General features: G+C 34.5%; 3 protein-coding genes and 2 non-coding genes across 9 annotated transcripts; 3 read left to right on the top strand and 2 right to left on the bottom strand.

Moving 5' to 3' along the window:
- Positions 1–496: 496 nt before the first annotated feature.
- Positions 497–1140, bottom strand: F32H5.3 (FMRF-Like Peptide). Of its 2 annotated transcripts, none has more exons than NM_073911.4 (2): positions 1016–1140; positions 497–963 (listed from the first exon to the last, which is right to left on the bottom strand). In NM_073911.4, the coding sequence occupies exons 1-2, from the start codon at positions 1098–1100 to the stop codon at positions 758–760; spliced, it is 291 nt and encodes a 96-aa protein (NP_506312.1). In that variant the 5' UTR covers positions 1101–1140; the 3' UTR covers positions 497–757. The 2 variants fall into 2 exon arrangements, with proteins under 2 accessions (NP_506312.1, NP_506311.1); NM_073910.6 differs by having other exon boundaries at positions 498–972; positions 1016–1133.
- Positions 1141–2484: 1344 nt separating this feature from the next.
- F32H5.1 (Peptidase C1A papain C-terminal domain-containing protein) lies at positions 2485–4439 on the top strand. Its single transcript, NM_073909.8, has 5 exons — positions 2485–2711; positions 2763–2922; positions 3268–3412; positions 3701–4185; positions 4235–4439. Exons 1-5 carry the CDS (start codon positions 2520–2522, stop codon positions 4321–4323), a joined length of 1071 nt encoding a protein of 356 aa, NP_506310.1. The 5' UTR covers positions 2485–2519; the 3' UTR covers positions 4324–4439.
- On the bottom strand, positions 4354–14244 carry twk-43 (Potassium channel domain-containing protein; the record flags this gene model as incomplete). 4 transcript variants are annotated; one of them, NM_182337.7, is made up of 15 exons in its annotated part: positions 4354–4618; positions 4672–4759; positions 4802–4989; positions 5598–5697; positions 6147–6282; positions 6329–6474; positions 6523–6695; positions 7022–7342; positions 7672–7794; positions 8096–8171; positions 8219–8298; positions 8660–8717; positions 8833–8934; positions 13182–13248; positions 14175–14244. In NM_182337.7, the coding sequence occupies 15 exons, from the start codon at positions 14207–14209 to the stop codon at positions 4518–4520; spliced, it is 1794 nt and encodes a 597-aa protein (NP_872137.2). The 4 variants fall into 4 exon arrangements, with proteins under 4 accessions (NP_872137.2, NP_001263877.1, NP_001263876.1 ...); NM_001276948.3 differs by lacking the exon at positions 14175–14244 and having other exon boundaries at positions 4518–4618; positions 13182–13211; NM_001276947.3 differs by lacking the exons at positions 13182–13248; positions 14175–14244 and adding an exon at positions 10778–10834 and having other exon boundaries at positions 4518–4618.
- Positions 7888–8023, top strand: F32H5.8. The gene has a single exon (NR_069886.1). It is a non-coding gene; the product is annotated as an Unclassified non-coding RNA F32H5.8 (non-coding RNA).
- A 1433-nt stretch (positions 14245–15677) lies between the features above and the next one.
- C50B6.15 lies at positions 15678–15818 on the top strand. The gene has a single exon (NR_069885.1). It is a non-coding gene; the product is annotated as an Unclassified non-coding RNA C50B6.15 (non-coding RNA).
- Positions 15819–16371: the final 553 nt, after the last annotated feature.

Genomic DNA, 16371 nt, shown 5'->3' with positions numbered 1-16371 from the left:
AACTGCAAAATGTTACAAATTCGAAATTGTGAACAATAGAGGGTACTATTTGAATGAATGGCAATGGCAGCAAAGAGTAACACCTTTTGAAATAATTTGCATAAGTGTTTCTATCTCTTTTTTATGACTATGCTCTGCACTATATGTACATATACACCAGTTTCAAAAATTTTAAATCACAAAATATGAACTCTAGTATATCTGTAGATCTGTTATTTAAACAATTTTAAATTGAAATAATCTTACGATTAATTTTTGTTTGAGAATATAAGCTAGGGGGTTTTCCAAGTTTGAAGTTTTGTTTCATGTTTATGAATTTCGTGTTTAATTTAGATCTTTGGATAATACAATATTGTGAATATGTTTTTAAAATTCCCGTGTTTTATCCTGTGTTAAGTCGTTTTGTATGATTTGAGGAAAGACGATAATCCTGGAATTTTAGTGGCTGAACTGGATAAATTCCTTAACTTTGATAACTCTTTTTTAACAACATCAATCACAATATAAATGTTTATTGACATTAATATTTTTCACAGAAAATACAGTGCGAATTGATGACATAGTTGCCTTGTAAGAGCAGTTGAAGACGTACACGTATCAGAGATAAGAGACATCGTAAAGATGGGAGAATGGGAGAGATCGTTTAACAGAAAACCCAATATGGGATATTATTACTGTTACACACTACAACAATATCGTTGTTGTTCTTGAATGACATGGTGATGCATGTTTAACCCGGTTGTTGCCCTGAGGATCTTTAGAAGCCACCACGCTTTCGGGCATCAATAACTTCCGTCAGAACCGGCGTCTTTCCGAAGAAGTAGAAAATGTCAGATTCTGATGGAAGATCACGTCCCTCATCGAGTTCCTTTGAATTGAAATCATCGATAAGACGTTCAGGGAGTTCACGGAATGGAAGAAAGACGTTTGCGTCCTTGTTGGAATTTGAGAATTCAGCGATATCTGGAAAAGCTAAATTCAACAATGCAAAATTGAGACAAGAAATCTAACTAACCTTTTTGTTCCGTCACAATTGGAGCTGCTGATACTGTGAGCACAGTTACAGTTGAAATGAGCAAAATGTAGGTAATTGAGACCATAATTAGTCAGAAGAAGGTAAGTTGAAGGGAAGGAAGTATAGAGACTGATTCGATGTCTTCTTTGAAAATCTTCGAGGGGCGGAATTTCTTTTCTATTTCGTTAATAGAAATAGAAAAAGAATTATGGAGAGAGACGGAAGAGTAATTGATACCCAGCCCTCTCCTCCTTCTCTCTATTATTTCTTCAGTGATTTTCAAAAACTTCGCTGCTGTGTCTATTTCTGTCGAACATGTACATGTCGGTCTACACAGATTCTATGATCTTGTTCGATTTCATTGCAGCAGGGGCAATCGGATGTGATTGAGAGGGTTACTGTACTGCTTTATGTATGGCATCTACATCTTCATCTACATATCACACCATCTGTTGCTATTCTTGGCAGGGTCTTTTGCAGTCACTCATCGTCACATGTCTTTTTCTTCCCTTTTCGGCGATGAACCTCTTCGGGAACACACAGAAGACCGCAAATAACAGTTACCGTAGTCACAGTCATAATCTATTAAATACATCAAACACCACAACCGCCCAGATTTCGTCCTTAATCACTTTTTCCGATGAATTCTTAAAGATACATGTCCACCTTTAGACTTTCTGCAAAAATATATCTCTTTCGTATCGAATGTTCTTTAAAGATGACACTGCTGTGGTCATCAATCTTATTTTCCCCCAAAGCAGAGGCACTTTAGACGATACTTTGCAGAAAATGGAAATCTGTTCGATATTTGATAGAATGATTACAATAAAGTCTGTATATCAATGAAAACAAAAGTAATTGAACAAAGAAGAATTGTTCCCACCGAATAGTGCCAAGAAATGAAAACTGCCAAAAACAAAAGAGAACTAGTGGTCAAATGATAGTAGGATTGTATAATTTCGGCGAAGAAAATATATGTGAAAAGCTAAATGATAAAAATAAGGGGTTACAATGGTTCAAATATGGTTCAGATATCCTAAAACAATGGTTCAGATATCCTAAAACTGGATGATTTTTGAAGAGGAATCAATACAGATTATATTATCGTTTTTCAGATTTCATATTATTTTTTCAAAACGAACGGCTGTCCGAAGAAAAAAATTAGTTCATAAAATTTGAGGCTTTGAAATTTGAATATAATTTGATCGAATAGAGTTCGCGGAAATTTATGGAACACCCTGAACTCGGATCATACTGAAACTCCAATTACACATATCTGAAGCCTTTCGTGCAAGCCGACTTTCCAACATCCCTGGAGAGTTATTCAATAGGTGTTTTTTTTACATAAGTTCAAAGTTAAGCCTACCTTATCTGCTAAGCCGCCCATTAATCAGGTGATGAAATTAACAATCTTCTTATCTTTTCTTATCGTTTCTGCTCTTTTCCCTCTCTGCTCCTTTTCCGGGTTCTTCCTGATCAATTCATAAAATTTCAATTTTTAACTATGCTCTTCATATTTCTATCATTTTTGTTACCATTATTTATATGCACTCCATTACATTCATCTGTTACCTACCAATCATCAATCTCTTCCGAAGCAATCAAACTTTCCGGAAGTGATCTCACATCCTATGTAAACAAAAAACAGAAACTATGGAAAGCGGAAACCTCCCGCATGACATTCCAAGAGAAAATGGTAAATGAAGTTTTCAAAAATAACACGAAATTCGTATTTTGATCATTTCAGGCACGTGCCAAAAGTATCAAATTTATCAAGTCCAACGATGAAGTGTCTGAGAAGACTGGAAATGATAATGTTCTTGTGGACATTCCATCGAGTTTTGATTCCCGTCAGAAATGGCCTTCGTGTTCTCAAATTGGAGCCGTTCGTGATCAATCCGATTGTGGTAAGTAGAGAAATTGATATGTTAACAGTTGCCTAAATATCTTTTTTTGGCGAAAAGACTGGTCGGTCAGAGAGTGACGTGATTTCGGAGAAGTACTATTTGAAAAGAAGCAGAGGGATACTCACTCTGTTGTCGATCTATCATTTTTGTCTCTATTTTTTAATTTTGTTGAGACACAGAAAAACTGTTTAAAATATTTTATCGCTAGTTTCAAAACATAGAACAAAAATAACATGAGTCACACGGGCTAAAAATACGAAAAGACAACGTGACAAAGTACTCAACAAGGAAGGTCTAGGAGAAACGTGACGAACAAGATGATAGACGAACTTTGATTGTTTTCAGGTTCAGCGGCTCACCTGGTCGCAGTTGAAATTGCGTCTGATCGCACTTGTATTGCCTCAAATGGTACATTCAATTGGCCACTGTCTGCACAAGATCCACTTTCATGTTGTGTTGGTTTGATGTCTATTTGTGGAGATGGATGGGGGTAGGTTGAAATAAAAAGTTGTTGGAAATAGAATTCTTTAATATTTTTGTCTTTCCTGCGTTAGATCCGAAAACTAAATTTTCATTATCTTGAAAACCAGACTGACAGAGTCTGCAAGATTAACAGAAAATGAAAGCCATAGATTAGGGTAATCGCTTACTGAACACTATACTTTCCCATAATTTTTTGGTACTTGTTTCAAACGACGATTTATTAAAATGGCAGTGCCATTCGGTGCTTAATAAAAAATTTAAATTTAAAAAAACCTACATACATTTTTAATTTTAGATGTGACGGTAGTTGGCCAAAAGATATTCTGAAGTGGTGGCAAACCCATGGTCTCTGTACTGGTGGCAATTACAATGATCAATTTGGATGTAAACCGTATTCTATTTATCCATGTGATAAGAAATATGCAAATGGTACAACATCTGTGCCGTGCCCTGGTTACCATACTCCGACATGTGAGGAGCATTGTACTTCTAACATAACCTGGCCGATTGCATATAAACAAGATAAACATTTTGGAAAAGCACATTACAATGTTGGAAAAAAGATGACAGACATTCAAATTGAAATCATGACAAATGGCCCCGTCATTGCGTCTTTCATTATTTATGACGATTTTTGGGATTATAAAACTGGAATCTATGTGCATACAGCCGGAGATCAAGAAGGTGGAATGGACACAAAAATTATTGGATGGGGAGTTGACAATGGAGTACCATATTGGCTTTGCGTTCACCAATGGGGTACAGATTTTGGAGAGAATGGTATGATTTCTTACGATCATTTCAAAACTAGAGGAGGTCTCTTTTTCAGGATTTGTTAGATTTTTGCGTGGAGTGAACGAGGTCAATATCGAGCATCAAGTTTTGGCGGCGCTTCCAGATTCGGAAAAGCATAACTAACACTTATTCACTTTCAATTTACAAATTTTGTTTGAATTGCTTCATGAATTCATTTTAATTTACATATATCAAACAATCCTGCATCAAAAAATATCAGTAAAAATTAAAAATTTTAAAATCAAAACAACGATTCTTAAACGGAAATCACAATTTATACATATAAATAAAATCTTCGTTACAATCCATTCAATAAATTACTGATGTTTCGGAGTTCTAAACCTGCTCCATATCCTTTGATATTCCAGGTATCGCCGTCTAGCTTCTTCACTCCATCGGCCATCTTGTGACACTACTTCTGAAAGTTTGAATTCAAGTTTTTGGAGTTTTTTGCTCCAAATTCGAACTTACCGTTGTTCAAATCGTTTAAAGCTTTCAGAAGTTTCTGAAGTTCAATGCATTGGGAACTTTTTCGGATTCCTTCATTTTGGCTAACTTCCTAAAAATTGCTACCATTAAATTTCACACTTTCAAGTCTAACCGGTTTATCTATAATTTCAGCTTCAATATCTGGAAACTGTTCAGTTTCGTATTCTTCATTTACACTATGAAGTTTGAAGTTTTCATCCGAAGTCTCTGTCAAAGGCTCATGATTTACAGTAATCATTCGGGAATCTGTCGATCTTGAGTATGGAACTCTGATGAGCATTTGCTGTGAGCCACATGATACTGAAACAAGCAAACTGAAGGTTAGAACAAAGAAAAAATTAGAATAACCGAGAGATTGAGTTGTTGGAGTTGATTTGTTGGTTGCTCACACAGCAAAAACAATTTGGTGACTGCAATCATGCTGGAATGATTTTTCAGGGGGAGAACTTTTATGGTGCAAGTGCTCCGATTCCAACTCATTTTCAGAATATGTGTTTTTTCTTTTCCAAACTTAAACAGTTTGTTTAAGGAAACCACATCATGCTCGGTCAATATTTCATAAATACTTCAAATTTAATATCTTAAATTTAAATTTTCACAATTAATTGCACTTGGGTGACGTGTGGGGGAAGTGATGAATATAAATGATTTCCAATTAAATTTAAGAAAAAAAACCAACAAAAAGGACAATATGAACAGAACAGGATTATCAATTTGATAAAATGCAAGTGCACAATTTAAAAAATTCCTGCGCCCACAATCACACAAAACCCAAATTGATAATTGATTAAGGAGGAAAATAAAACCCGCGTTTTTTTTTGACAATATCGACAACATCAATTCAAACCATCCAAGCAAATTCAGGTAAATTCAAAGATTTTCAGGTTAAAATTCAGAATAGTAATTACGATTTGACTGTAATGTCACAAGATCATCATCATCCACGTAGTGCATTGAACCACTTTCTATTGCACGCCAATAATTAGAATTCATCCAGGCACGGTCGTTCTGTAGAATTTGAAAATTTTAGCTTTAATTATCATTTTGAAATTTTGTCTCAAAATATGTTTTTTTAATGTTGTTGAGTTAATACTTCAAAATGTAATGTAATGCGGAGTATCGCCATAGGAAAAATGAATGTATTACTCCCATGGTGTTAAATTTGACAAATCTCATGCATAGTTCAACTTTTCTTTTAAAAAAACTGGCAATCTATTTTAAACTCTCATAATTTTGGAAATCTAACAAAAATGTTTAAAACGAATTGTATATTTCAATTATGCTTTGAATATTTATATTTAAACATTATAGAGATAAGAACATTTTACAATGCTCGAAATGTCTTGCTAAAAGTTCATTTTTTTGAAAATTTGACAAAAAGCAATTTTTACAAAAAAGGCATAAGTTGCCGTCGTCCCTGGCTCGTTCCTATATAAATTTATTGCAACAAAGCTAACCCTCAGTGTTGTCAACTCTCCAGCTTCTACTTTGATTGCGTCATCGACAAATTTAGCGAGGTCCAAATTTTCCAATTCTTCCACTGGAACATTCAGTTGATCTCCCAGATTTTTCACCAATGCTTTCATGGATAATCTGAATAATCACGACATTAAGTTGCATATTCCAGAAAAAAACCTACTTTTGACCTCCAAACCAAATTTGCACATTTTGAACATTGTCCAACTTTCTTCCAAAATAATGCAACTTTTTCAAAGTGTCAGCAGCAATTTCAATTGCAATTGTCGTCAGCGCCAAACCAATTGCACAGTATACAAGTGTTACAAACTGAAGTCATACATATGGTGATGTCAATAACTATCTGATAATGCTCACCAGCCAATCTGTAGACTGTGGTACTAAATCACCTAAACCAATAGTGGTGAGTGTTACAAAATTAAAGTATATCGCAAGTCCAAATGTCATTCCTTCTTCATAATAACTCATCAAAAGTGAACCAGCGATAATGTAGACTAGGAACGCCACAAACAAGACAATTGTTTCGGTGACTGTAAAAAACATTTTAGACAGCAATGAAAAGATGTTATCTAGCAATCGGCCTTCAGCAAATGGAAAATTCTGGTGAAAGAGCAAGTGAAAAAAGTTGAGCAAAAATTAAGTGAGAATAACAATTTGAAAAAAGAGCAACCTCGTGATAATGTGCTCCAAACTTACTAGTTATAGCGCTATTGTCGTCCTCCTCAGTTTTTTGACTTTTACCTGATTTTTGAAACTTTGAATTGGGTAACTATTAAATTCAAATTTGTAATCAGTTTTTTTTTCGAAGTTTTTTTTTAATTGAATCCATTTTATTCCCAATTAATAATCAACTCACCGTCGCTCTCTTCTACTTCTTCCTCTGCTTCTTCGTCTTCATGAGACGAAATATCATCCTCTATCTTTTTTGCTTTCTTTTTTGAACTTTCCATTAATCTCTGTGTTTCTTTAATTTCATTCCCATTCTGATCTTTTTTCTGCATTCGTTTTTTCATTTTCCGACATAAAAGTAAAAACGGTCGAGTCCATGATTTGAGAAGTGTTGCCAAGAATTTTCCGACATTTGCAATAGCCATCATTGCAGTTGGAATTCCGATTGTTCCATAAATTATGACAAATACGCGACCCCAAAACGATTGTGGTGCCACGTTTCCGTAACCTAAACAATTTTATCTTAAGAAAGAGAGGAATTGAAAACTCCCATTCTTAAAAAATAAATTTGCGTGTTTAAAATAATTTTGGGCATTTGAAAACATATGCTAACCTGTTTTTAGACTGTATCATTTGAAAACATGGTTTTCGGGTAAAGTATTTCTCGAAAATTTGAATAGATTTTTAAAATTTCTTTTGATGTTTCAAGGATCTAAGGATATTTTCTCTGTAAAATTCATGTTCCCTCGTAACAGTTCTATTTTATATAATTTTTTGGCAACTCGTTCTGTGTTTCAAATGAAATATTTCATGCTCCCTATTTTTATTTTCACCCACCAATAGTCGTGATAACTGTAAAACAAAACAATATAGCATCTGTGGTTGTCCATTGTTCAAATCCATCAACGATTACAAATTTCTTCAAAGCAACCGCCGACTGTTGTTCTGGTGCTTTTGACCCTATAACAAATCATAATTTATCGTCAAAAGTTTCAAACCTCAATCCCATTCTATTCTTCGCCCCCAAACTGCCAAACGTTTTCATTAGTCCCAAGGGGCCAGATATTTTTTGGCCATATGGTGGAAACAAGAGAAAAGACAAAAAAGTGTTGAAATCAAAGCTCGATTTGATCGAACAAGTCTGAGAAAAATGAGCGAGAAAGTTGCCAAAATAAGGTCCCAAGGGGAAGATGGACTAGATAACCAGTTTTTTGACTATTGCTAGTAAGTATGAGTAGACATGTACATATGTGTGACTGACCTTCTGAGCTATCATAAATCGTTTTTAGTTTCTGAAGATCTGACGCATAGCAGTTCTCTAGAAGGTTCACGTTGTTCTGAAACAAATGGAAATTTTATTGATGTATGGAAGGGTAAAACATACGTGAAGTTGTGAGCAGTTGCCTTTTGAAATTTGTGACATTTTTCGAAGAGCTTGTAGTACACATTCTTTTGAGCGGTCCACTGAAATAATGTTTAATTTAATGACAAACATTCAAATATAGTCAGGAGGTGCCAATCTATTGAAACACGTTGAGTTCCAGGTTAAACTTTCCTTATTCTCCTATATTCGTTATTTTGTATTCTACTAGTACCCTCACTTCCACTTTTTAAATGTCTTTGTAATCTATGTCATTTGTCATATGTCGTCACTATTATGTGAATTTCCTCCAATTTATCTTTTTCTCTGTGTTACGTAGTTTGATGTCTTCCGCCAACAAATCTCAGTGCAATACAGAGAGAAGAGCAAGAGAGCAACATTTGAAAAGATTGATAGGATCTCTAGTCTATATACGTGAAGAAAGACGGCAAAAAAAAGACTCACAAGGAATGATTGGCATATCATCTTGACTGTTCCGTCGAAGTCTGAACGATTCTTCTACCTGAAATACACAGATATTAAACAAGTATTCCCATTGGGAAAAAGATAATGATAACTCTTTGACAACTAGACGTGTTTCCCATGAGCCCATAACTTTAACAAAGATCCACTCTCACCTTGACAGGAATTCTTTCGATGTATTGAATGAGAAGTGCTCCAGCATATACATAGATTCCAACAAACAGAACGATACCCGCGTTGAGTAGATAAGGTTTGAACTGAAAAATATGAATTATTAAGAAAAAATTATCAAAACTTTCAATTAAAAATAAAATTATTTTACTAAGCAAGTAAAAGTATTTCTCAAAATTTTCTACAACTGTCCGAAACAAATTTTGGCATTTTTTTGTAAATGACCCGAAACCTCATCTAAAGACTATTAACTATACTTGGCAATCCCGGAAATGTTAAAGAAAAAATTGAGCTTTATATTTTCCCCAAAAAATCGTAGAATTGTTTTCCCATGCGTTCGTTTTTTTCCTCGTTCTACACTAATCTTTTCGCTCCGACTTTATCGGTTTTTTCGGGAAATCATCACGTGACTTTATTGTTTTGTTGTTGTTTTCCCACAATTGTAGAGAAATTGAAAAGGGAAGTAGTAGACGTGATAGATAACTACTCCACCCTCTTCATCCAAACTAGGTTAGCTCCCAATTGTGTCCTGAAACAACAGAAACACACATGTTGGTCATTTCTTTGCACACACCACAACCACCACAACTTCAACCCGAAACGAGTGAGTAGTAAATAAGTGTGACATAGTAGTGACACTTTGTCACAAAACTATTCTCAGATTGTTTCTCGGTGAATCGTTTTGTGTCCGTCCCCGTCCACATCTGTCCCTCAGGGGTTGTTTGGCGACCCCGGGACACATCTTCTTTCATGTCGAGAGATCTCAATGTTCATGTGTCCATTTTCTATTTTCAAGCTTTTGGGTTCAATTGTTTCATATTTGAAGAAGTAGGAGAAAAAGAGGACGAAGTAGAACACCCAGTACTCAAGACGTGTGGGTTAGAGGAATTCAGACGAATCTCCCCAAGGAGCTTCTTCTTCTGGTTGTGTTGGTATGTCAAAACATAACGAAGAGAAAACGAGGAGGAGCGTGCGCCTATCTGAGCATCTAATCAAGCCCAATTTGACATGATAAATTCCTTTTTCACAAACACACGAACGGCTTTTTCCTATTCCATTCGGGTAGAGAGCTGTCTCCGATGGACTTTCCGAGAGAGCTCGTTTAAGGAATTTATATTTGAATCTCAAAATGGATTAGGTGTCGGGAGAAAGGGAGGAAGCAACGAAGACAAAAGTCACAGACAATATCAAATTGAGTTGTGGGGCTCGTGTGATACTCTTTTCTTTGCCACATTTGACCCTCCTAAATGTCTTCAGTGTGCAAGTTGCAAAAAAAAGTTCAAAAGGTTCTTTTGTGGGTAGCTTGAAGCATAGAAAGAACATGTGCATTTTTCATAAAGATAAGCTATAGTGGAACTATGAAATGTCGAAGTTTTTTTTCTTTTCTGGGTCAGTGGTTATCTAGAAGTGGAACAGTTGAGTTCACATATTCAAAAGAAATCCGCTTTTAAAAAATAAAAGCTCAGAAAACAAGATGTACAAAATTTTGCCTTTTTCACAAATATTGGTGGTTTTCACAGAGTATCTCATAAGAAATTCATTCAAAAATATAGTTTAATTCATCTAATAAAAAAATATTACGTTTTGAAAAGAAAACATAAATTTTTCTTTATCTAGAGATTCTTGGACAAAAAATAATAAAATCCTAGGAATTTAGTGTTTCTAATATTTAGGAGAGGGGTCTAAAAACTAAAAACTTTGAGTGTGCGAGACGTTGTTCTGTTTTCCACAAAAGACAAATTACTAACTTGACGAAGAAATTTTAGTCACTTTTAATTATGAAGTAACAAAACTTCTTACTCAATTCTGGAGCAAAACATGTTACGTTTTTTTCTTCCGATTTTAGACCAACAGTTAGAGGATTAGACTCCAAAATAAAACTGTCTCGACTGCCTACAAAGAGCCCTAACATCACGTGTACAGTCTTACCTTTGCCAAATCGATTTTCTTTTTTGATGTTTTCGCCGACCTCGAATGGAACACCATCTCTAATAAAAATCAGATTGAATCGAATGACATATAAAAAACCGAAAACTATGCTCGGAAGACACAAATGCAAAGAGCTGTGAAGCGCCCGCCACGAGAGCCCACAACTAGGGGCGGAGTTCGAAAGAAGACGTCCCAGGGTCCGTGTATGTGGGGTCTGTCCACTATGTCCTTCTTGTCATCGTTTTTTGTTGGTTTAAGTAGGTGGAATGGGGCATGTGAAATGGGCTAATCTTACAATTAGGTGAAAGTGAAATGGTACTTTCCTGTTAGTTTTTTGATCCAACAGCTCCCCTTGATATAGTATTTTTTTGATTGCAATAATAATGTGCATCCCTTTTTTGCATTTTTTTTCGCAATTTGAACACTTATTAGTATACGCAAAAAACACCGAACAATAATATAAAAATCCGGTGCATTGTTTTTCCTCGAAATACTGGCTTTAAAATATAGTGTGAAAAAAGAAGACCTAGTTCATAAATTGTTTATAGAATTTTTAAGGAAAGTGTGAGAACGTGAGCTTCTGAACTGTAGTTTGGCATGAGAAAATGTGAAGACAGTGTAGTTTTTTAGGCAGTTTTCATTAAAAATGCTGGAAAACTAACACTTAAAGCTGTTTGTAGCTTGGTACAATTTCTTCGTTGGGTATCAAATATCTTGGAACGCCATCGAGAATTATAATATTTGCACTCGTTCTCCGTATAAAAAAATCCCGAAAGCTTCTGTCTACTACGAAAATTTATAAAATACACATTCGAAAAAAAAAGAAAGTAACTGAAATTTGAGAACGTTGCATATAATTTGAAACAAATTTGTTTGCAAACACAAATAAATTAAAATTAAAATTACATTCTCTATATTCTCCATTGAAATGGATTATTGGCAGTTTTGGAAAAGCGGTGAGCATTCTTGTTCGAACTTATACATTTTGAAAAATTCAGGCTTTTGAAAAAATTCAGTCAACGTTTCGGTAAATTGCCAAAATTTGCAAAACGTGGGTATTTCAAATGATTTAAAACAATGATGTACGTTTGAACCTGTTCAGATACATTTGTCTTGGTTGATCTCTAAATATATGAGTGAAAAAAAACAGAGTAATCGCCGATTTTTCTAGTTTCCCTTTTTTCCAGACCCATTTACTTTGTCGGTGGTCGTTGAACCACGTGATATTTGTTTGCTTTAATTTCCACCAAACTAGATCCTAATTATCAATCAACTTCAAATGCTTGCACACGAAAAGTGCATCAAACGACTGGATAAAAACCCTCTTATTTTTGATGAATCGAGTATTGAATTGCATAAGCATACACACACATTTTCCCTCTTCCGGATGGTTTTAGCACGTTATTAAGAGCATGAATCGTTTGGTCTGGTGGGGCCCGGTGCACCCACCATATATGGATATCAGATTACACGTGTGCTACGTACTACTCAATAGTCGTCATCATTCAAAATGTGTTGATCTATGTTGTTGTTGCATTGGACACTATTTGGTCTGAGTGAGGAAAGCCAATGAATTTGAAAACAGTGATGGTTCTCAGTTGAGATCCGTATCTCTTGGGACCAAAAATCATTCGTGTGTGCCCAAATATTTTTCTTTGGAAGATTTTCACCACGTGTTCTTTTTTTGAGAAAAGGCAATGCGAAGACGATGAAAAATGATTTTCGTGTGCTAAATGTCAAGAAAACTGTATTTTTTATTTGAAATTTTACAAAAGGTGGAGCAGAAAGGGCTGTGATAAATTTCTCGCTTTTGCAGGTTTTTTTCATATTTTGTCCGTTGAGAGCTGACGAAAAATTGTTAAATTTTTCGGAAAGCCTATGCAGGTTTTGATAGTGAATATTCAAAAAGAATCTAACAAAGTATAAAACAATGTGCAGAAGAGAAAATCGTGCCTTCCTATCATGGTACTTCTAGTTTAAAATTTTAAAAATTATAAATCATAATTTTTGAACTCTTGTGACTACTCGGAAGCTTGTACATAACTATAGTTGTTAAAAAACTTCAAAAACCTCTTCCATTTTATTTTTGGTAACATCTTTGTATGTTTTAACAACCTATTTTATGTTATAAATTGTGTTTTCTGGTCGTATACTCATCCTACTGAAATGTTCAAAAATTTCCATTTTTCCCAAGGCTGGGCGGTCAACAACCTAAAAGCCACCTTAATTATTCATTTTTCTTATTATTTGAGTAGTCCTTCTTTTTGCAACAACTCACGTTTTTGTCTTTAGCTTTTGCCCATCAAACTAGGAATTACCCAAATAATCCCCTCAATGAGTTACGACCATGTTTTTGAGCTCCCATCTACTACCTCACCCACACACAAATTCGTCAAAGACTCACTTTTTCAAAACGGTCACTGAATGTTCCCATTTCGCATATCTCCTCGAGTTCGTTGATGGTCACGAACCTGGAAAACATTTAAGTTGGGCAAGTAAAGGAGTTACTTATAATTAGATCGTTGGCTTCAAGTAGACCAACCCGGCGGTTTTTTGTTGCCTTCAAAATGTGCATTTGCACTTAAACGGGTGAAGTGGAAATGAAGAATCAAAATGAGAAGAAAGGAAAAAGACAAGAAGTTATGAAAAGTAGGAAAAGAAAGTACATGAATGATAAAATAGAAGAGTGAGATGAGTCAAGATGTAAGAGCTACTACTTTGAGATTATTCTCGAACAAGAGTCTACTCTTGATAGTTTTGAAAAGAATTTTAACAGATGTTAAATTACAATTACAGACGTCGATTTTTAGTAAGTGATATTAAAATTATTTAATCATTTAAAAAGAAAACTTTAAATAGACAAAGTTCCTTCTTTTAGAGTAATTGTATCTTTTTTGTAATAGAGGGCCCCAGTGGTTTCTCAGAATGTTAATCAAAATGTTTAATTTGGAATAGTTTCAATTCAAAGTTGGAACAGAAACAAATACTTTGAGCACGTTAAATTTCTCTTTGAATTTGATATTAATTTCGAGTGATCTTAGCTGAACCAAGCGATGTTCTCCTCAAAACAAAAGTGTGGAATTTTGTATTATAAAATAAAATCCAAAATTGTTTCTTAGTGACAGACTACTGTGAAGTACCTCTCAGAGCTTCCACTGAAATAATATATGACTGTACAATTTTTAAGAAAAAGTCTACATATGTAGGTAGTTGAGGATGTATAAATTTGAAATTGTAAAAGCAATTGAGAAATTTGGAAAATGGAATTTGTGAAAACAACATAGTATGCGGTGTCTGACATTTCCGACCACCCCTTAATAATTAGTAAATCAGTTTTATTTTTCTGTAAATTGAAATTGGCAATTCACCAAATTGAAAATTTAACAAATCAACTTACTTTTTCTTCTTTAGACCTGGTACTAAATTCCCCATTTCATAGTCTTCAATAATAGCAGTATCAGCTTCAGAAATCCTACTGTTTCTACTATTTGACACGGAAGTGTCAATTCGCAACATTTTCTTATCTTATGATAACAAAGGGCTCGTAAACTAGTGGGAGTGGGGGATAACAAAACCTCATTAATCATTGTGGTCGGCTCTCATCTGGTGATGATTCCTAGACTACGGAAACAATGAAACATCATTTGATTACACAACACATTCACCCATCAACTAAATGCTGTTTCTTGTTGCGGCGGTGGACAAACGGCTGCTCTTCATTCAATCGGAGCAGTATCCTATATTTTTTCATCAAATGACCTTTCAAAATGATTTATGAAGCTACGGATAATGGTGAAAGTGGTTTTAAGAAATCAGGAAGTGTGACCTATGTTGCAATTCAAGTGATAAGAAAATTGATATCCGAGAAAATTGAGGGGTTTGAGAAGCTAGTCATAAAGAAATGTCGAGGCGCGAAGAAGTCATAAAATCGAGTTGATCCGAAATATACAAAAAACTACCAAAGGTTTCAAAGATCACGTAGAATTCAGCAAGTAAGCAATTTGGATTTTTTTAAAATTTTTTGTGAATGATTATGTAAAATCTCAGCGTTTTGAAAAATTAGACATTAAAAAAAATACAAAGCAGTTTTGCATGCAATTATTAAACAAAAAATTTAAAAATTTAATTAGAATAGGAAAATCGTAAAAAAATCAATTTCGACTGAATTTATATACTTAAAATTATTTTGAAATTTTAAAAATGTACTGAAAAATTAACAACAAAAAACCACGGTAGTCTACAAATCTATTTCTACAATTTTATCAGCAAAAAATAGTGTTCAAAGGCGACAACGTATCACAAACTATACATGGCTTCTTCTCATTTTCAATGCACAAAAAAACAATATATTGCAATAGAAATGAGATTGTTGTGGGATTGCACATACGTGGAAGTCGTCGAGCAAAAAAAGCGCTTAAAGTTGACTATAAAAAATATTATAAACTTGATGAATTGGCTTGATGACTTAAACTGAAAATTGAAATAGTGCTTATTTTTAATTTAATGGTTTTTGGTACTTGTCGAATTATTAAATTTCTTGAAAGCATTAATGGAAGATGAAGATTTTTGGGGTTTGAAATGAGGTGGGCTCATTTTTGATTCGGGCTACAAGGTAGGCATACTATGTCTACATCTAGTAAAATAATCTAGTGTTGGTAAAATATTATTTTGCCCGAGTAAATTTGAAAAGAGTTGCGCCTCACTTGTAGAGCATTTCTTGTATTGCAAGAAAACAACAACAAAAAACTTGAAAATAATTTTTCTGGGCAGATTTTATTCCAGAATGGAGTTGAGGGTTCCTGGGGTTAGTAACATTCAAGCTAGAAAATTGAAATGTCTGAATTGTCAGAATCAATGTAATTTTTATAAAGTATAAATTGATCGAAATTGAGAGGTCGAGAGCAATAAATAATGCGTGTCAAGGAACAATGTAGTAAAAAAGTCGTTACCGTTGAAGTTTAACGACTTTATCTGCTTTCGAAAACTCCTTAGAACGCAGCTGACTAAGAGGAAGAAGAATCTCTTGAAATGGGACAATTAATGGATTACGAAAGAAAATAGCACTTCGAGGTCGGGTCTTTGAAGCCAGGAGCCAGAGAAGGCGGAAGGGGTATTAAACTTGAAAAAATGGCAAACTAATCGGAAATTCAAAATTTTACGACCTGCCTCTGTCTTTCATCGAAGTTCTGGTCATCCACGTCGTCTTCATCTACGTCTTCGATCATCATTATTTTTATATTAGTATATCAGAAGAACAATACAGAGCGTAGGAAGAAGTCAAAAATGAGGAAGAAATTGAATATGTCTGTCACATATATACATTTCTAGTACAAGTTGAACACAATGATCAGCTACACGCGATTCTCGCGAGACCGAGTGAGCAAATGAGCACTAGGTGGTCCTTTGGTGAGAAAAAAGTGTAAAAATCTGATTATATGATATATTAAGACTCCTATTTTTTTAGTGGGACAAAGAAATATTGCATGGTGTAATATCGTACAGCTTATGACCACCAAGTTGTCCAGGAAGTTTTGATTTTCAAAAATGATAAGGGGTGTGTAATAACAAGCGGTGATCTCTTGATTTTGAGATAA

This window comes from Caenorhabditis elegans, chromosome V, assembly GCF_000002985.6.
Source record: "Caenorhabditis elegans chromosome V".
NCBI classification, from domain to species: Eukaryota; Metazoa; Nematoda; class Chromadorea; order Rhabditida; family Rhabditidae; genus Caenorhabditis; species Caenorhabditis elegans.
This window is presented reverse-complemented; position numbering and strand designations above follow the sequence as displayed.

Excerpts from the sequence above, each read along its gene's own strand:
- F32H5.3 (NM_073910.6), bottom strand. The coding sequence starts at position 1,100 with ATGGTCTCAATTACCTACATTTTGCTCATTTCAACTGTAACTGTGCTC. Across the intron at positions 973-1,015 it reads AATTGTGACGGAACAAAAAG|CTTTTCCAGATATCGCTGAA; the intron begins GTTAGTTAGATT and ends TGTTGAATTTAG.
- F32H5.1 (NM_073909.8), top strand. The coding sequence starts at position 2,520 with ATGCTCTTCATATTTCTATCATTTTTGTTACCATTATTTATATGCACT. Across the intron at positions 2,923-3,267 it reads TCGTGATCAATCCGATTGTG|GTTCAGCGGCTCACCTGGTC; the intron begins GTAAGTAGAGAA and ends GATTGTTTTCAG. Across the intron at positions 4,186-4,234 it reads TACAGATTTTGGAGAGAATG|GATTTGTTAGATTTTTGCGT; the intron begins GTATGATTTCTT and ends TCTCTTTTTCAG.